The sequence below is a fragment of the Falco biarmicus genome, chromosome 2 (genome assembly GCF_023638135.1).
Source record: "Falco biarmicus isolate bFalBia1 chromosome 2, bFalBia1.pri, whole genome shotgun sequence".
Lineage (NCBI taxonomy): Eukaryota > Metazoa > Chordata > Aves > Falconiformes > Falconidae > Falco > Falco biarmicus.
In genome coordinates, this window is record NC_079289.1 from 27,826,452 (window position 1) to 27,848,077 (window position 21,626).

The 21,626-nt window shown below is 39.2% G+C and overlaps 1 protein-coding gene across 1 annotated transcript in view; it reads right to left on the bottom strand.

Annotated features, from left to right (window-relative positions):
• TRPC4 (transient receptor potential cation channel subfamily C member 4) overlaps positions 1-21,626 on the bottom strand; it is a 162,151-nt gene that overhangs the window by 32,201 nt on the left and 108,324 nt on the right. Inside the window, exon 4 of the mRNA XM_056329817.1 lies at positions 9,810-10,146. Coding sequence (XP_056185792.1) covers positions 9,810-10,146 — 337 coding nt within the window. The remainder of the gene's footprint in view (positions 1-9,809; positions 10,147-21,626) is intronic.

Sequence of the window (21,626 nt, forward strand, 5' to 3'; positions counted from 1 at the left end):
ACAACAACCTTTTAGTATGTTTCTTGGAGAACATATTTTCACTGGACTGTGAAACCATTTAACTGACAAACTCAGCTTTGCTCTACTATGCTATCTAGAGTTCTTCACAGATCCAACAAGAAGTGAGACAAGCTGCTAATACAGCTCTCTGAGGCAAAGTTAAGTCATTCCAGGGAATTCAGTAAGCATTGATAAAGCCTGAAATATCTCTTTTGTTTTACACCTGGGCTGATGAACTGATCTCTGCTGAAGGTATATGAAGGTAACAAGAAGAACAAAGAGGCATCCTGGCATAAATCAGGGGCTCCGAATCTCTGGGGCATATTTTGTTAACAGAAGACAGCCATTTCAAAGGAACATGGACAAAACCAAACACACGCCTTCTGCTTTCCCATGGAGACAGGGAAATATCTGTTTGGGAAAGGAACTGTGCACAGTGTCCGCGTCCTGTGTCAGGTCAGGCAAAGAGTTGGGAATGACATGGCCAAGGGCACAATCTATGTCCCAGCTCTCTTCCCAATATGGTTATACTCAAGCAAGCTGAGTCTGGGAATTGCTGGTTTGAATTATCTGTGCACACAACTTAACACTGAGACTACTTAGTATTTAACCTCAATTCACTCTTTATCTTCACTTTCTTATCTGTACAATTGAACTTAACTCCTTCCCTCACAGAAGCAGTGAAGATGAGTTTAGTAATGCCTCTGAAGTGCAGTGAAAAGGTAATGAACAATGCAAGGATTATCGAGCATGTGAGTCTTTTGGATGAACTATACTCTATCAGAACTCAGAGTATTCAGGACCAGAAGTGAATTCACTCTTGTGTTCAAGGAAAAGCATAATTTCTAAGAAACAGTGACCATCAGCAATGAAACTGGTCTAGGCGTAGCATTATGAACTATGGCGTTATATATGTATTTCACCCGCTGTGGAATGTCAGGTGCAAACAGTTTGGACAGTCAGCAGTGAATAGTCCCTCAAATATTTATGGCTTAGTTTCATCACCTAGTCCAATAGCATCAGATTGTTCAGTTCCTTCAGAATTTATGCAGTAAGGCATCCACGTAAGTGGGATAGCTGTTCCCTTAACCCAGTATCTTTAGAAGGGACAGTAGCCAGTATTCTTAGACCACACACTTTCTTTCATAACTTGAACAGCAAGAAGTCTGACTTGCATAGTACTCCTATAAATGCTAAAAGCTAATATATTTAAATAGTAGTTAATTATATTTTTTTTTAAGCACTCTTTTGAATTTCCTTTGGAAAATGTCCTGAAATGCAAATGAATTGCAGTTCATTGTCATAGTGGAAGATTAAAGGAGACTTAATTTACTACATCTATATTAACATTATGGGCCCTTTTTCTTCTATTTTATTGCCTCTGTAAAATAGGGTTTGGGTAATGAATAGGAGTATAAGCCAAGAAAAAATGTTTACTGTCCTGGAGTGTATGCAAAAATAAATTGTAACCCTGGATTGACTGTTATATTCAATATGAGTTGGCTAGTAGGGTTGATAAAGTTCAAATTAATCAAAGATGCTCATCCAAACCATTTCAGGTTTGTGCATTTAAGTCTTCCACACCAATGGACTGTAGACAGCGATGTGTAGTTGTCATGATCTAGAGAAACAAGAAAGATATTGTATTTTTTTAATGTATCATGTGCTTAAACAGAAGTTTCTAGCATCATTTTAGACACCCTATGTATCCAAGCTGGCCACCTCATGCATTGCCAAAAGAGGTACAGGTTTCCTTTAGAGTATTTATCATAGGAAAACAACCTCTTTGTAAGTATATACTACTTAAAAAATAGGACAAGGTGTCTCTTTGTAGGCACCTGAGTTGCTTTCGTTATGTTTACTTTGATTTAACCTCCTAATTCATAAAACCAAACCTGCTAAATGCCTGAGTTTTGTGTAAGGAGCTATGTACAGGTACCTATATATTGGAGGCAGAGTACAGAAATTCTGCACATTTCTGCTTTTGAACTCTGCTCTACAGTAATGACAATGCACTAAAGTAGACAGAAATTTAGCCAGCCAAAAGTATTGGTCTATTCTCTCAGGTACTTTTGCATAAGAGCCTATAAATCTTTTTAAAGAAAAAGTATATCCTCATGTACTGCTTGTAAATCCCTATTAAGCTCAAGAGGTTAACATGAGGAGTGGAGCATACATAATTTTACTCATTATCCTTTAATCCCCACAGCTTCATTGGAACTCTTTGTGGCATATATTTATCAAAATTGATCTAATACATAAAACAGTTTCTTGCTTTCACAAAAATATTGTGGAGAGGGTAAGGAGCAAGGCTTATACCCTATCTATTACCACAGTCAGTCTTAATTTATAAAGTAATATGTATCCAACATGTACGGGACTGCAATCTAATATTAAAGTGTTGTATCTCCAAACATCTGCATGGCCCTTATCTTTGCCAGCACTTACAATATTGTCTCAGTGTTGCTAGAATAATATAGTGAAGACAGTCTTACCAGGTAGTTAATAGTATAAAATACAGTTTTCAAGCATGCACGGCTTAGATCCATAAAGGGATACAAGACTTGCAGGCACAATAAATTAATGTAGAGCTTGTCTATGAAACACAGAAAGGTCTTTACAGCATTGCTCAAAAGCTCCAAGTCCTGCACAGACCAGCTTGGCACCATACATACAGCAATAGGCAAGGGCAGAAGTGGATATTTAGGGATGTAGAAAACTGCTCATCCCCTTCTCTCCTATTAACATAAGGAGTTGAGCATCTTAATACTGAGGATTTAAACTTCATATTTGGGAGCCCAGTCCTGTAAAGGGGTTTAGTCATTGAAATATTCAGTGACTCAATGTCTAAATTAAGTATGCAGTACTGAAAGTAAAATTCACCATGCAAGAGACCTGAATACCCCATAAATTGTATTTTATGCTCACTTTGAGTTTCAAGTGCCTAGCTGAGGTGCACAGCCTATGAATACTGAGTACTAAGACCACCCAGACAAGAGGAACTGCAGGAACTGGAAAGAGGAACGAGTCTCAAACACCGCGTATCACCAGCACTAAGATGCGTATCTCAGGGCTTCAGTTAGCTATGAAACTGAGTTTCAGTGTCCAAAACACCTTCCTTTCCTGAAATGCTTAAACTATACCCCCTAAGAGTAGTGTGAATGTTTGGCACTGCAGCTTTACGGATAGAATTCTTGCACAGGGAACAGGAAACCTGCCTTTTATCATCCTGAGGGAAGACTGAACCTCTGTCCCAGGTCAGTACTAGGGTAGGGACAACAGTGTGGGGGTGAAACATTCACCACTCCTGCTAAAAACGGAAGAAAGGGAAACTTAAGGAGGGAGAATTAAAGAAGACAAAAAACCCAACAGGTATCTTTAGCCTCCTTAATCAGGGTGCCTGCCAGGAAGCTAGGCTTTGCACGCCCACTGCAGTCCTTTTCTCTATCCTCAAGCTATATGATTGTAAAATTAAAATTTTACATTTTATTTGAAACGTTTGTTTATGTGAAATATTTGAAAGCTGGAGGAGCAAGCACAATGGTACTCAACTAAAAACAGAACCGAAGTCCAAAGAGTCAGGATCCTGCCAAAACCTGCTTCCATCAGCAAACTATTGTGACTGCAGGAAAACATCTAATTGCATTGGATACTTGTCTATATATATGATTATTTTATATTATCTTGTAAAAGCAGAGTCCTTGTTTGCAGTTTTAAGGCATTGCCTGTGGGAGGGAAGTTTTCCATACCTAATGTAAGTGTAAGTAAAATGAACATTCAGGCAGTCATTGTTAAGGAAGAGAACTCCCTTTATTTTCTGTACTCTATTTAAACACTGTAAAAGGCCAGTAAGGATAGGCAGAGCACTGCTCCACCTAGTCTAAACTGCATCTCATCCTGAATGACTAAGGAAAGGATTTGAAGACAAGATAAATCAAAAGCTTCTAGGTTTGCTAAATTCAAGGGTATCCTTGTCCAGGGTTCACACCTCTGCCCCTGTGACTAGGAGCCACTCGTTAAGGCTGATTGTGACACTGGATGGGATTTAGGAACCAAAGCACAGTCTGTAGCTCCATTTTTGATGGAGACACATTTACAGATTTTTTTTTCAAATTTAGTATAGATTTTTACTAGAATACCCAATAATACATATGGCTACTCATATTTAACTGGAGATTGTGGCACCATTTAAAATGTTTTCACAAAGGAAAAGTCTACTGACTTTTTTATCATACTGACAATAAGATATTTTTCATCTGCTCAGTTTTGCAAATGGCAAGACGATTCTATATTAAATCTTACATTAAAAAAAAGCCACATATCAGCCAACACCACAAATAAGCAAAGAATAAAATACAATCATCTACACAGAAAATGTTCATCTTAAAATATGTAAAACCTGGTAAACCTACAAGTAACTGAGTAAAAGGTCCTATTGCGTCAAGATTCATGCAGTCCTGACAAGAAGTGGCTCTTCTGATGTTTAGATAAATAATTTCATTAATGGGTCCAGTTTTGGGATCCCCAACAGAAAATAGATATTAGCTGACTGAAGTGAAACCGGTGGAAGGCCATCAAGCTGACTGGGGGCTGGACCACATGACGTACAAGAAGAGGCTGAGGGAGCTGAATCTGTTCAGCCTCGAAAAGAGAACATTAATGGGGGGATATTACTGCTGTAATTCACTAACAAAATCGTTGCTGACAAATAATTGGAGTCAGACTTGTCCTAGAGGTGCACATTGGAAGGACAAGAGGTAATGTTGTGGCATGGGATATTACAGCTTATACCAGGAAAAATGTTTACCAGTTGCTAGACACAGGCACAGGTTGATGAGAGGTGGTGGAATATTGGTCCCTGGAGAAAATTCAAGATTTGACTGGACAAGAATCTTAGCAATCTGATCTGTCTTTGCAGTTAGCCCATGTAGAGAAGTTGTTTGGACTAGATGGCGTTGACTGGTCATGATGTGCACTATCCTTCTTTATGACTGAAGTTGTGTTCCAGCTTTGTCTGGGATAATTTTTCTCTTCCGCACTTTATTTGTCACTACTGGTTATGTACTGGTTCAGCTCAATGGCCATAATATCCTTTATATCTGCTCCCTGGAACATGTTGATTTGTACCAACTGTTTCGTATTTTACACAACGCTTTCTTGACCAAATTTAGAAGATGATGCACAGTGTACTTGCCACCTCTAAGTTCACTTCATCTGAAGTGTCATGCTGTACCATTGGTTTGGATATACATTGTGCTAAGTACCGACAAGACTGTACACTCCCATACCTCCCACCAGCAGTTTGCTGACCACAAATGCCTGCAGTTTGCACAGTTCCCAAACACCCACATTCTCTATAGATTCACGTACTCCAATAGCATAAACCACCCTGACAGAAAGGATGAGGAACACATTGTTAAAGAGATCCAGTAAGGCTGCATTCCTGCTCCAGGCAGTATTCTGAACAACATAATTACGATGAACATTTAAAGATGTCCATAAAAGAGCAAAAAACTCATCAAAACAAATTTGCCTAAAAATGTTATTTTTGCTGCAGCCACCCTGAAAAACTGGCAGGGAGCTTTTTAACAACATCTACTAAGCACTAAGTTTGTCTGGTTGTTGGCTTTCTACTCTGAATTTCATAGCGTTCCTGGTGAGCCAAATGCCCACCATGAGGACAGTTATCATGGTCGCTGCTAGGTTTTAAGCTAGGGTTTAGGGCAGAAGAACAGGTATGACAAGTCTGTAGGGATCAATATGATCCTTAGGTGAGCTGCAGCCAAAACACACAGAGGGTGAGGCTGGGTCTGATCTGATTTCCCCTTTGCATCACTGTTATGCTCAGAGGGAGGCCACTCAGCAGCTGGATGGGGAATTTGATGATGGAAAATATTGTTCTTCCTCACTTTTTTCCACAAGATGGGATTCTTGTTTTTCCTGTCCTTTTTTTCAGTGGTGATGGATTCTCAAGTTTAGGAAACAGGCCTGTTTCTGCAGTGTGAAGTATCTGGCATGCCTGGGAGACCTGAATCAATAGCTAACAAGAACAAAATTAATTTTTCCTACCAGTAAAAGCTTGTTCTTATTTGCTTAAATGAAAAGAAAGGAGGTTCTGACTCTTCTTACCAAAAGATTTCTCCACAATTGCTTCTTAAAGCTGTAACATTAGCCTTGTTATACTGACTTCTTGTTCCACAGATAATCACCGCATACTGTAACACCACTTGTGTAATCATCTAATCATGTAAAAGACAAAATTAATACAGAAGTTTCCTTAAGAGACTTTTTAAATGTAAAATCGATAGTCTCCATGGAAATGTAGCCCAATACAGTTTTTTCCTCTGAGCCTCCTACTCTAGTGACACTTTTAATATGTTCTAATTATGCACATTCAGCCTTCTATTACGTAGTAGTAGGCAAATGCTAATTACTATTTGATCGTTGGAGCACCTAGATTGTTACAGACCATGTTGAAACTTTTAAAGTTTTATGAAATTCATGTTGATGAGAAGCCTGGAAAGGAAAGCTGCTCTTCCTGCCTTCATTTTAAGGGAGATAACTCTTAAATTGAAAACCGACTGCAGAGCTATTTGAATTAAGAGGATGACAAATAATAAATTCTATTGTTTAAAATGTTAATAGTTTTGACATGCTCCTCCAGGATAACCTTTGCTCTGGGGAAAGGGTTTACTTGGTCATGTTTCCAATTTCAGAGAAAAATTACAACACTAAAGCCACAGTAGTTTTGTCTCAGATATCCATGTTTTTCATCGACATCCAGAAAATGCAAAGATATACCTATGTACTTCAGATTTAGGCTCACCTGTGTAATTCAAGAGTGAAGCATTTACTCTTTTTAAGGATACTGCATAAGTGTATAGTTTGAAGAGATGAGATGACAGACTAAATTGTCACCTGGAAACTAACTTTCCTTATAGACAAGGACTAAATAAAATTGTTTAGTTTATTAAAAGATTACTAGGCCACAGTTTGTATGTATATGAATATGAAAACTAGGTTCTGCCTTGGAATAACTTCATTTTAGAAAAAAAAAAAAGTGGGAATAGACGTGTTCATCATATGCTGTGAGGCGTTATGTCCTGTGGAGATGTGTGTCTGTATCCTTCAATGACAGGCAGAACTTGGGTCCCTAATGAATTGCTTGAGATTACGATGAGTGAATCTGGGGCCTTACTATTTGGATGGGCTAAGGCACTGCAGCAACCACAGTCCTGAAAGCTGAATCCAGCAAGCCTGAAACTGGAACTAGAGGAAACCACTAGTTACGAACTACTTAGACATTAGTGTATAAAATACATAGGTTTAGATGCAAGAGATTTTGGAAGGCACAGTTTCTCTGAAGATTACAGTCTAGATTAACCATAACCTATTTGACCACATGGTGTCTAACTACTGATCTCTATTCATGCTCATGAATACCTGTTTATGCAAGCAGTTCCCTTGACTTAAGCTGTACTGCTTGCAGAATTAGGGTTTATTCAGCACAGACAGTACTGGCATTATCTGGCCATATACTTCAAATATTAATGCTGCTTTTAAAAATTATAGTCATCTTGACAGTCATAATTATCAGGGTCAATGGCTTCTTCAAACAAGTATTTTGGGATGATGAGTTACTTAACCCCTTTCCTAAGTAAACAACAGTGTCAGAGGTTGAGGGAAATGGAGATTCTTCCTCTTCCCACTGCATGTTTTCTGGAGAGGAGTTAGTCACCACAATTTTAGAACTGCCTTTAGCTGAAACTGTTATCTCTTGCCCCTCTCAAATTGTGCCTTTTTCTCTGGGCTTTAATTTCTTTCTTCAAAAAGACAGGTTAATAATAAACCCCACTTTGGCATGTCAAGGTCTATGTGACAGCTATGCATTTGTTCTTGGCATCCTTCAGCCTCATGATACTGTGAAAACTGGACAGACACTGAACACCTGCTATTTTGGAAGGCCAGACAGAAAATGTACTAATATCTCCTTTGGGCATGGGACAGCACAGAAGAGCCCCTTGCTTCCCTTCAGCATTGCAGCATTTATTTCTAAGGAACTAATGTATCAAAGTAATCAGTTTTATATTGGTTTCTGATTTCTTGAGGGTACAAAACTGGGAAAATTTACTGGAGGAAATTTTTTTAAATATTTATATGTGAATCTCACCCACTGAAGTTAGTCTGACTCGTCTGTAGGAAATGTCGTTTTAAGCAGCCCACCAGATTGATTACTTCCTTTGCAATAACACTAGGTATTGGCTTTTTCATAACAGTAGCAATATCTACCCAGCAAAGGATAGCACATCTTACAGTGAAGGCTGATGATGAGGTCTCTTTTATGCTGTGCTATCATGGGGGAAATCTCAGAAAGCAGTTAATCTGTGGAAGCCAGGTCCTTCTGAGAGGTTCCCAACAAGTGAGTGTACACAGGGTTTTCAGTCACGCATGCTTGTTTTCTTAAGTGAAAGGCAGATGTAACCATGCCTCCTGCTTCCCCCAGTGCTCTACCAAGGAACATACAGAGGAAAAGCCACTGACTCATTCTTCTCTGGAGTATTAGGCACTGCTAATTAGTGTACTATAAATTCAACACTGCATTGTAAATTGTACACGATCGATTATACCAAAAGCCTTGTTAGTTTGGTTGCTCTAAAAAAAGCCAGGTGTTTGGGAAAAGTTGAAAAAGCAAAGAGAAACAGAATCTTAACAGAGAAGTAACAGTATCAAAGCCTGACCAAAACATTTCAGAAAAGTTTGTGCATTAACTTGTCTAGGTGGTGACAATTTAAATTATCAAACTTAAATTCTTGCAGTTAAGGCTACTAAGTCCCTCCTCCTACAATTTCATTTCAGTCAAGACCAAGTATATTTGGCTTGACTTGGTCCAACTTGTATTGGTTCCTAAAACAGGAGACAGGAAAGAGACCATGGCACACCAAGAGACACACCATCTAGCAGGGTAGATGTGCAAAGGCAGGGAGCACCTAGGATGGTCCACTATGACCAGCCTGAGCAATCACACAGGAAGACATTCAAGGCCAACATGGCCCACACAAAGTAGGCTTTCAGTAATCCCAGACTGAAATTTTTGTTAACTATCAGGACAGAATGTTAATCTTTTCTTCCATTTTAAAAGTGCTGGGGGATTTTCCTGCATCCGTACTTACATCCATATTCTGATGTAAAATATTTTGTTTGAAGTTGACTGAAAAGTTCACATCAATGGTTTTGCATCGAAAAAATACTCTGCGTGTGTATTTTAATGAAAATACTCAAAAATCCTGGTCAGCTCTATTTGCAATAGGTGGATCTGTCATATTAGAAAGAAGCATACTTTAGGTAACTAAGGTTAGTGATAACGCTCCAGAAATGACACTTTGTTTCATTCTAATACATGAAAAATCATTATTGTGGCAAAGGGACCCTTTTTTAGAAGTAGACTAACAAACAGAAAAAATGGACTCTTAGAAGAACCAGAACAATTTCTGGCCTGGAGAAAATAGATATCAAAAAGAATATCAACATATATGTTTCAAGGCACTGCTTACTCAAAGGAAGGAACCCCCAATTGCTTTTTTTTTTGGCTCACTGTAATACAACAGGTGGTGACACTTTGGATTTTTAAACTCTTCCCAAGTTGTGTACTACTCTTGCTAGGTATTGCAGAAGATGGACTATTTGCCTGTTTTGGTAGGTCAGTGACTCATGACAGAACTCTCTACTGTATCTTCCTGATCCAGGAATGCTTGGCAAAACTGCAGGGGTCAAAACACTTTTGACTGTATTTTCTTTAGTAATACATTTACCCAGGACCCACGGTAATATCATCCACTCGACGATGGTTGGTGGTGGTCCCTGCATGCTCAAGTCTGACCTGTCAATGTGCTGAGAGGCAAGCAACAGCAGGAACAGAAAAGTCAAGTAGGATGCAGTGTGGCAGATAAATTTGATAAATGGCTTTCTGATGAACAGCCCTAATGGGCTTTTGGGAGCTATCAGGTAGCACACAGAGAACACCGGGAAAAGGAGTCCTATCACAACACATGTCAACATTTTCACAGCCCAGTGTCGCCTTCTCCATCCAGGGAACTCGTCGTACCAGCGGGATGCGAGCAGCTGCTGGCAGTTGGGCTGAGCAACAAACTACAGAGAGAAGAAGAAAGGAAGACAGTTAGTTTCTTGTTATCTCTGTAAAGTCATTTCCATGCTATTTAAGTTATGGTAAGTAACTTTTGGCTAGAAATTAAAAAGAAAAATCCACAGCCTGTGCAAGCCCACTCATACTGATAATACCAGTAAGACAGGGCTGGGTCAGCCTGCCCTTCCTTCAATGCAAAAAGTATAGCACAAAGCCATCAAAATTCTCTTTTCACAATAAAGACTGACTTCCCTGTTGGTCGAGTAAACAAGGAGCCAACAGACTGTAAAACACATGCACCTCAAAAGCTGATTTCAAACTGAAAAACAAGTTCACAAATACTTCCATTATTCAACCAGCAACATTTGTGGGGAATTCACAGAACAAGAGATGGAAGTAACTATGAAAAGGAGAAGCATGACTGAGCTCTGTAAACAGTGAAAGAACTCCACAGCCATGAAAAGCTATTCTCAGTATGTTCCCTGCTAATTCCCTAAAAATCAGGCTCACGTGCTTTTATACTGACAAAACTCTTACAGATACATTACATAATGCTTGCACAATATGAGCTATGCACGAGCATTCTCCAGTGTTTCACTAATCCTTGTTGGGATATATTCCTATACCGTGCAATATTTTATGGTCTGTCTGTTCTCCATGCTGGTATTTGAGTTTTTAAAATATTATTCTAAATATTGAATTGGCACAGCCCCCCCCCCCCCCCCCCCCCCCCCAATCCAGTAAAATTTAATATTTTTCAGATAGCTTTCTAAAGAAGCTTTAAGTATATTCCAGGGGTTTATGTCCTATTTTTATTTGATCACTTCCCAATGTTTTCTTTTATAAAGGGGACACAGATTAGCAACATGCTAGAATTGATGTAAGAGATAAGGAATAGAAGCAACATATGCATCAAAGAGAACCAGAATTGTTGCATTTTGTTTTAAAAAAAAAAAAAAAAAGAAAAAGAAAAAAATAGAGGAGCATTTTCCTTATGTTGTTGTGGTGGGTTGACCTTGGCGTGCCAGGTGCCCATCAAGCCACTTTATCACTCCCTGACATCAGATGGACAGTGGAAAGATAATATAACAAAAGGCTCATGGACTGAGATAAGGATGGGGAGATTACTCGGCTATTACTGTTATAGGCAAAAGATACAAGACTTGGGAAAAAAATTATTACCAGAGTAGGCTAATGAGAAATAAAAGCAAATATTAAAATGCCTTCCCCCCCACCCTTCCCTTCTTCTCAGGCTTAACCTCACTCCTCGATTTCTCTATCTCCTTCCCCTTAGTGGTGCAGGGGACAGGCAATGGGCCTGCAGTCAGTCCATCACACACTATCTCTGCTGCTCCTTCCTCCTCAGGGGGAGGCTCCTCACATTCCCCCGCTGCCCCAGCGTAGGATCCCTCCCACAGGAGAAGTCCTCCTCAAACTTCTCCAACATGGGTCCTTCCCATGGGCTGCAGTTCTTCATGAGCTGCTCTGGTGTGGTCCCCAGCCCCACCAACAAACCTGCCCCAGCCCGGGCTCCTCTCCCCGCGGGGCCACAGGCCCTGCCAGGAGTTGCTCCAGCGAGGGCTGCCCACGGGTCACAGCCTCCTTGGGGCATCTGCCTGCTCCAGTGCTGGGTCCTCCATGGGCTACAGTGCACAGCCTGCCTGCCGTGGGCTTCACCATGGGCTGCCAGTGAACCTCTGCTGTGGTGCCTGGAGTGCCCCTGCCCCTGCTGTACTAGCCTGGGGGGCTGCAGCGATGTTGCTCTCACGTATTCTCACTCCTCTGTTCTGGCTGAAGATGTTGGGGTTCTTCCCCCCCCCCCCCCCCCCCCTTCTTAAATACACTATCCCAGAGGCACTACCACCACCACAGATGGGCTCAGTCTTGGCCAGCGGTGGGTCTGTCTTGGAGCTGGCAGGCATTGGCTCTGTGGGACATGGGGGAAGCTTCTAGCAGCTTCTCACAGAAGCTACCTCCACCAAAACATCGCCAGGCAAACCAAATACAGGTACACATATGCATATATAAATACATTGGATTAAATCATTAGCTGAAGACTTAAGAAAGCTATGCAGAAACTTCTTTACTTATTAAATAATAACATTTTTAATTTACACCAAGTAATTTCAGATTTGAACTGTAATCACATGCACCTAGTTTGAGATTTTACTTTAGTTTGATAATACTTATAAATACAGGTGCCAAGTTCCCTTGGGGATGAATAATATGTACCTTCTCAAATAGTTTCCTAAATCATAGGGATTACTACTGGTAAAAAAAAAGAAATACTTAGTTTGGAATGAAACAAGAGTCAGTACACATCTTTCTATATATGTCTGGATCTTGTCAGAAATGTTAACCTGAGCCAACTTCAAACCTGGTGTTTGTTAATGAAATGCCAATGTCCTTAGCAGAGACGTATTTGCTACCATACACCAGTGCTGAAGCTGTCTCTGACTGTTGTGAAAGACAAGAAAATTTACTCATACCATAAGCATCTTGAAAATAGCCTTCAAGAAGAGTAACAGACTGTTCTCTTCCATTAGGAAAAATGCATTTGCAAGGTTTCAGGGTGTTTGTTTCAAGATAGAAATGTCTGGAATAATACTGTATGCGGTCAGAGCAGATGGTTTCAAAGTTATGTTTTTGCCAGGTTTTTAACAGGGGTCTTCCCACAAAATTTTTCACCTCAGTTTGCTTGGGTAGGCACAGATTAGTGCTTTACTTGACTAGTGAAAAAGTATAACTCATGGACTAATTCCTGAATAAAATATTTTCCTTTCTTTGCCCCAGAGTGTGCCAGATCCATGTTTGTTTCCTCTTCTTCACAATATCTTCCCATTACATACCCTCTCACTTAAAAGTAATCGGTTCCCAAGTCTTTCCTGTGTCCTGTTTCTCAAGACCTTTGGGCTGCTCGCACGGTGTGGAGGACCCAGGTGAAGGAACAATTTCCAGCGGCTAGCAAAGGCTGGGGGTAGATGTAGGGGGCCTACTCCTTGCCAAGCATGGATAAAAAAGAATGAATTTCCCTTGCTGTAATGTGGAGGAAATTAGGTAAAAAAAAAGGGTTTTTTTCCAATGTCCATCACATACTGGGCTGTCCTGGGGCTAGGCAGACCAGAACTAACACAGAGTTACCTCATGCCATGAGCTGATGCTTGTTGACTGCACAATGTGGAGGATGCTCCACAACGGGTGGGCAGTAGCTGCTCAGTTCTAAACCTTAAACAGATAAATATGCAAAACTTTCAGTGTTAATACAGAAAGCGTTTCTGAGCAGGCTTGAAAAATTGTTTCTTGTCTCCTAATACCCATGTAGATTTTGTTGTGTTGTAACTGCATCGCTACGGTACGATGTGTTAAAAGATAAGGATTGCTTTCTGAGGCACAGGAAGTTTTTCAGTAAGTGCAGAAAATCTTCAAATCCCAGGCACCAAAGAGTCAATTTTATAAATTATAATTTTTGAAGAAATTACTTAATACTTTTCTTCAAATTATGACTGTGACAGAACAGTTTTAGCACTGATTGGATCCTCTGACTATAGGAGAAAGCTAATATAGACTATACATTTGATGTGGTTAGAGTTAGGGGGAGCGTGATCAGTAATGTACTTTCAATTACTTACTAGACATAAAACATAAGCAGCAACTAATAGTATAGTATGGAGCAAGCATATAAATACTACGTCTGCATTTTAAGAGCTGCATGCATAATGAAGCAGTTCTAGCACTGCAGGCAAAGGTCTAACAGAAACCACAGCACAGTGTCTACAGATGATATAATGCACTTCTGAGAGGTCCAGATACCCAGTTTCATGATGCCATTTTTATCTAACACCACTGTTGGTAGGGTTATTTAACAATGTCCTGAAGCAACAAAAATATCCATCTCTACTCCAGCCTTTTTTTTTTTTTTTCAAATGTTCTGAGCTCCATTGGCCATATAACATACAATATGAACCACTCCCTAGTGTCTTCTTCAGACAGCTGTAAAACTACCCTAAATCTCTTGCTGACACTTCTGTTACAGTTACACTTCTCTGCTTCGTTTATCAAGGAATTGTATGACTATTAAAAATGTCCAAATTAGTTTTCACAAATTTGACTACTTGCTCCATTTTTGTGGCTGAGAGATTGTCATCATATGCTGCAAAATACGTTCAGTAATGATACCTACTTTTATTACATTACCTGAATAATGAAGGAATTTCTTGAATGGGGAACAGTTGGGGTACCCTGATGGAAGAATAGTATACTCATTGATGAACATCACAGTCTTGTTCCTTAGTTACCTAGAGAACGGGAGCTTGTTACTACACACTGCATCTCCCTTCTTGTCCTTGTGGACCCATGTCCTCCAGAGGAAATGAGGGGAAGATGTTGTGTACCCACACATCTTGTCTTCACATGGAATAAGTATTTGAGTGCATACAGGAACCGTGAGCAAGGAAATCTTCCTGGGATGCACAGTGTAAATGCCACCTGTGTAGGCTGTCTCAGAGACACTACTCATATGACACATATGGTTACACAGGTCAGGTAAGTTTCATTAATATATTTTATTACTGATCTTGAATTATTACACTTCTTTTTGATTTATCCACTAAAATGTCCTTTGCTCCAGAAAATAAATAAATAAATATCTGGTCATAAGAGATTTATACTCTGTTATAAACCCTTCTATTAGAAAGGAACAGTAGAGGTGGATGGAAAAAAGACATGCATAAAGCCCCAAGAGACTTCCTGTATAAAAAGATGGGATCACATCTGGGATGATCACATAGTAAAGCTAAGTAGACTTACAAGTCCTCTGCTGAACTGGGAGCTAAAAAACATTTTTTAAAAATATATTTTTCACAAATATTTTATGACTATCAGAAATAGAAATACTCTGTGACATTAATTCACTAGTTTTGTATTGTCTATGCCAACATATTTTCACTGCAGTATATTTTTTCTTCCATATTTGGAGATACTACATTCTGAGGTATTCAAAGTATCTTTTTTACTGTCAGTATTATGTTGTATGTTATTTGACTTTGACATTGTCTTCATATAATTAGCAATCAGCAAGTTTATATTTTCACATTACAATGGCTTCCAATAGCTTCCAGCAGTTTGTAATTATGTGAGGGATTTTGCTGTAATGATTATTCATGGTTGCACATCTTTAGCTCCTTCATAGTCTGCCCATCTGAAAATGTTTTGGTATTCATTCTCTTAGCTGTCATGCTGGGAATTGGCTCTTCCCTGAGACTGGTGAAAATCAGAAATTATTCATAGTGCCAGCAAAAATAATCTGGTGTAAGTAATAGCAGAGCCTGATTCTAGTGATATCCAAACATATACATAGCCAGATTTTTGTTTTTACTGCTGATCAAATCTGGTCTTTAGTTTTTCTGTAATACATATCCTTCAGTCAATGGAAACGATGAAGAAATAACACAAGTGATTCTATTGACTATATAAGGTCTTTATAGAAATAATACTTTTATAAAAATAATTCTTTTTATAAATAGTATATCTTCACAATAAGTCAATAGCACAATATTACCTTGAAGTATTTATTTCATTGTATTAGGAAATATGCAGATATCAAAAAAAAGAAACCCCAACCCACTTGTAATAGAGTGCTGTTTTTTATACTCAAAGTAGTTTAACAAAATCTGAGAACCAAATTAAATTCTCATTCTGAGATCAGTGGGTGGTTTAGTCTATGTTACATAGGAAAATAACGTGATTTGTCATCTAGAAAAGAAAGCTGTCAAAGGAAAGTGAATTCCTTTTAGACTTGTGTAGAAGTGTGTTATGCTGTAACACAAAGAACTACCCCTAATACCATTGTCTAACAGATGAATATAAAAGATCTTGGGGGGGGGTGGGTGGGGAGGAAATGTTTATCATCATCTTTCCTGGTAATACTTTTTTAAAGTCATGGCCAGATTCTCTGTTGTGCCACTTTGTACTGCCATTACAGCCAAGCTGGTAGGAAATGTTAGCTCTGAGGTCTGCTGCTTTGTCACACACATTTTCCAATGATCATGTTCCAATTCAATGAGAATTAAACCCAATTACTTTTTCTTTCTCTAGAACATTTTACTTCTTGTATTCAAAGTATTTTCCCAGATATTTAATGAAACCCCAAGCTCTTCTAGTTATTTTAACTTCAAATTTAGATGTCAAAATTCTCTATCTACTGGTTGTGAAAAGTATATTTGCTTGGCACTAATGACAGATTCAAGTCCCAACCTCATTAAGTAGACTCCTAAATTTGGTAGATTGTTTCTCCCTCTGGAGACATCACTGCATATTCTTTTCTCTATCTTCCCCCAAAGATTATATATGTGGATTATGGCACTTACTTTGTGAGGACTGATTTGTTAAGACAAATAACATTTAATTGCAATTTAAATGCCTTAATGTTATTGACTGGATCAGCACTACATTTTCCTTTCTAAAAACTAGGGACTATGTTCTGGACTCCATTGGGTATGGTTATACTATCTGTTTTCTACCTCGGGCCTGAAGCCCTGATTCCTGTGCCAATTCCTGCAAATCTTCTCATAGAATCATTTAGGATGGAAAAGACCTTTAAGATCATCAAGTCCAACCATTAACCCATGTCCACCCAGTCTAAGCCTAGTGCCAACTGGAGCAGACTATCACCATAATCATGATTCTTGCTGGACCTAAACCACTGAGCCTACTTTTCCTCTGCTTTGTCTGCAGCTGCGTCATTAAAGGAACTAGCCAGCTCACTCAGGATCAGAGCACACAGCTTGTGTAACACCAGGGCAGCTTGCTTCAGCTCAGTCCTGTAGCAAAACAAATAAGTAGCATAGAAGCCTTCACCATGAACTCCAGAGTTTACACTGCTCTCACCCAGAACAGACGAGAATGCCAGGCTTTTTTTATTGTAATTATTCTATTGTTAAACTTCAAATATGAGGAGGAAGAAGACAAAAGAAAAGGAAAACATAAAAGTGAAGACTGAAATGTTTCACTAAAAGGATTAATGAACATTATTATACAAACAATGACACTGCATTTTTAAAATTTCAAATTTCTTTTTTTGCTGCATCAACACAAGCTGAAGCTCATTTGTTTCATTGCTCCTTCTCAGTAAAATGAATACACACAGAGAAAACTATTACATATCTATTTAATAAGTCAAGACTTATCTATAATTGCAGTGATTCTGATTAATTGCTTAGAAAAGGCAAGGGCAAGTGAAACTAGAATGTAGTCCTTGGGAACCAGCTATGCATGAATAGCCTTGTTAGACTTCCCAGTTGTAAAGAAAAGGGAACCAGTTTTGGGGCTTTGGGATGAGTGTGTAAAATAGCTCCAAATATCAGAGCTGGGATGCTGGTACAATACTTCTGGTTCCCATTCTGGGCAAGTGTTTGACTCACTTTAATTCAAAACATTTTTGTAGGGAAAAACAATTAAAGAACCCCTGTAAGTTTCTGCAGATAGAATGCAATATGAACTTGCTTCTGTTAGACTGAATCCCTGTTTTTACACACCTAGCTGGTGTATTTTGATGCACAGCAAACACAAAATAAGACCGGTATTTATATGCAAAGTCCTACACTTGGGAGAGAATAACCTGTGCAACAGCACAGGTTGGAATTCACTGTCTAGGGAGTAGCTTTGCAGACAAGACCTGTGGACGCCGTTAAGCAAGAAGCTGAATATGACTGGGCCCACGCAGTGCAAAAAGTATATCCTGAGCTTCAGTAGCTGAAGTATAGCCAGCATGTGAACAAGGGTGGTAATTCTCAACTCTTTGGCACTCGTGAGACTACACGTGGAGCACTGTGTCCTGTTTTCGGTCCCTCACTACAACAGAGACATGAGCAAACTGAAGCGACTCCAACAGGACACCTCAAAGAGGCTATGGGGCTGGCTCCCATAACGTACAGGGACAGACGGAAGGACCTGGGTGTGCTCAGCCTCAAAAAGAGATTAATGGTGGGAACTCACTTGCTGTCTTACAAAATAAAAGGGAGGTTATGGATAGAAGCATGCTTTTCTCAGGAGCACAATGAAAGGATGACGATGATCATAAGCTGCACCAAAGGAAATTCTAGTTTGATCTAAGGAAAATATTTTGCCCTATGACAGTAGTTAAGCACTGGCACAGGTTGTCCAGGAAAGATGCAGAATCTCCATCCTTATAAATATTCAAAACTTGTAGAGCAAGTTCCTTAGCAACCTGATTAACCTTCAGCGTTAGCCTGGTTTTGATCAGGAGGTTGGACCACACGATCCTGAGAGATATCTTTCAGCCAAGTATGTTTTATAATCCTACAAATTTAGTATATTAAGCCAAGCAGTGTTTTCTACGGCAACAAAATTCTTAGTAAGAGCCATAGTAATTGCATTTACAGATTTGAATTTATTTATTTAGGTTTTAATTACTCTTCTAGGAATAGAAAGTGTTACTAAGATCTTTTTCACCATTGGTATTCCCTTTGAAAAGAAGCAGAGCCTGTCTCACATATCATTGAACCATATTATTGCAAAAAATATATGTAAAACCATTTCAGCTGTTCCAAACACTCGTGGTATAATAATCTGTGCATCATGTGTGGGGGGAAAAAAGACATAATAGTATAAGTATTTGCTTAGGTCTCTGTCACTTCAATCCTATTATTTCCAAAGCAGTCTTCAGATACCTCTCACACCAAGTTTCTTGTCTGTACCAATAGTTTCTATCAAATAAATTAACTGATAAAAGAATAGAGATTAGTGGCTGATCATTCTTACAGTATTCATTCTAACGCTGAATAAACTGAAACTACAAACACATTTTGTTTATCAGCACAAAAGTCCAAGGTCATTTTAGGTGACCAAAATCAATACATATTTGTTGCAGCACTCTCCAAACTATCAAGCTGCAACAAGGTCTTTTACCATCTCATACCAACATACTCTTCATGCCAGTCCCTCTGCTGCCTTCTCGTCTCATCTCACCTAATCCAGGGCCTGCTCTCCCTTCTCTTGCTTCTTCCTCTCTCCCTTCCTCAGCTGCTCTCCCTTCCTTTCTTGGCTGCCCAACCCCTTAACGGAACCAGCCACAGCTGCACCTTATCCACATCAGCCAACCCACCGCCCCTGAAGCCAGCCCACAGCTGTATATTAATCAATGACAATTAACCCAGCTTCATCCCTCTACACATATTCTAAGCAACTTCATATATTAACACAGGTAGAAATCACACGCACTGTTCATAGCATACAGTTCATGTAAGTCATGCTATCAACTGAAACTGGAAACAAATAGCCACTTGTATAAAGAACAGTCTGTTTACCCCAGGTTCACTGGGCTCTGGACCAACGAGCAAACACTATAGCAAGTTTCTTACATCCAATTTGGTTTTGTGTCCTGTATTGGTAAAGCTTCTAAGCATTAACTGATCAACCAGAAGGGCTTAGAATTTAAGTTAGTTATACTCCTGTTCTATGACAGAATCAACAAGTTTCCGCACATCCAGTTTATTGTACCACTTTGTCTACTTTTGTAGTTGCCATGTCACCAGAAGGAAAAGTTACAAATTAATAAACCAACCTTTCAAAATTCATGAGGGATCTGCAAATATGTTGAAAGCAACTGAAGCACAGAACACAGTGTGAGTTTAATTGGAGAAAAATTAGCCGGGAAAAGCTCTGAGTGAGGGAAGGGTAGGAAAGTGACTAGAAAAGCTAGATTCTTCCTCTGGGCATTACTTGCTCATCTGAAAATTTCTATTGGCATCGTTGGAGACCACCCTGTTCTTCATTTGTGCAGTTTTTTGCAGAGGCCGAGGCAAGGCAGAGGGACATTCTTAGTGCCATTTTCTCTTTTTGAATGTCCTTTCAAATTTGGGCAGGGTATTGAGCTATTTGGAAAAAAAACTGACTACAAAATTTTCTTCTTCCTTCTTTTCTCCATTTTCAGGCTTTTTGCCTGTTTCTGTGAGAGAAACTTTCTTGGATTAGTGATATTTTAACACATTATTTGATTTTTTTCTGTAAAAACAATGGTAATCATCAACCATTAGCACCAGGCAAATTTAGGTTTCACTCTGTTAGCTCAGCTTTATGAGGTGCTATCCTGTACCCTCATGTGAAATATGAATATAAGCGTAACTGTTCTTGACTCCAAAATTATGCTGTTCTAGCCAAGTGATAAGAGAGCAAACAACAGAGTCATGCTGAACTCCAAGGTTTCCCACTTTCTTTAGAAGTGATTTTTTATTATGTGAAACTTGTGTGAAACTGAAGATGCCAAAGTTCCCCAAGACCAGTATGAATCCATTTTCTGGAAAGCATAACACTCATTTGAAGGCTGACTGAATACAAAATTAGAGGGCTGAGGGGAAATAAAAACACAGACTGATTACAAAGGCACTCAAACTGAATAAAACAATATACTGCATATTTTTCTCTTGAAAGTTTTGTATTAACATATTGTAAGGAGGTCTGGCTTTGTAGTTTCATTAATACTTAGGAACAGAATGTATATAGTCACTCAATCTGCTTCTCTTTCTTTTCAAGTATTTTAATGTTTTTCATCTTTAAGTTCCTCTTGTTTAACTTGGCTGTGTGTTTATCTGAGAATGTTAAATGCTGAGAAATCAGATTAATCACCCAGTTCCTGCATAAAGACTAAGCTGAAATGATAGGTCTTTGGCAATGATGCTCAGTGAGCATTATTCTGAGACCATCTGCAGGAGAAATGCGCTTGAGTCTGTAGCAGATACATCAATTAGATCAGTCAAGTGTGGCCTTCATGAATGATACTTCTGGCCTTCAGAGATTATGTTTTCCAATTTTTTCATTATCTGTACAATTCACCTTTCTTCCCGGTTTTGCCTTAGATGATTTCAGAGGCACTGCTCTTGAACGGCTGGTTGACAGCCACCATGTGCAGCTTCTGTGGTTTAAACACAGAACACGAATCTTGGAAAGAATAGCACTGAGCAGAATTTCTTGTTCAAAAGCCTTGCTCTCCAAAATCTCCAGTACACTTAAGAATAGGTTGTGGTTGGAGAAAATGACCTCTCATGAACTGACCAAAGAAATATTGTGCTTTCCCATAATGTGAAGATACCTACAACAGCTGTTAATGAAATTCTGTGTACCGAGCATCTGCCAGCCTGCAGACAATCCTTGGGTAGGGTTTTTTCCTCCTTATGAAGCTCTGCTGTTTGTGGCAAAACATTTGAGTTTGGGATCTCTAATGAAAACCTGAAGCTACTCTCACTGCTCTTGTACAGACAGATGTCTGAACACTTGGTTTCTTTCATGGTGAAGAACCAGAGCAAGGAAGCAATCAACAAAGATCCAGGTTTACTTGAGTTTTACATATGTGTCACTTTTAGGGATGTTCAGGCTACACCTAGTCTGAAGAAATCAAACAGTGACTGAGTTTGAGCACTGGACCTCAGTCACATCCACTACCTATCTGCTCTTGCCTGGCTGAAGTTTTGAC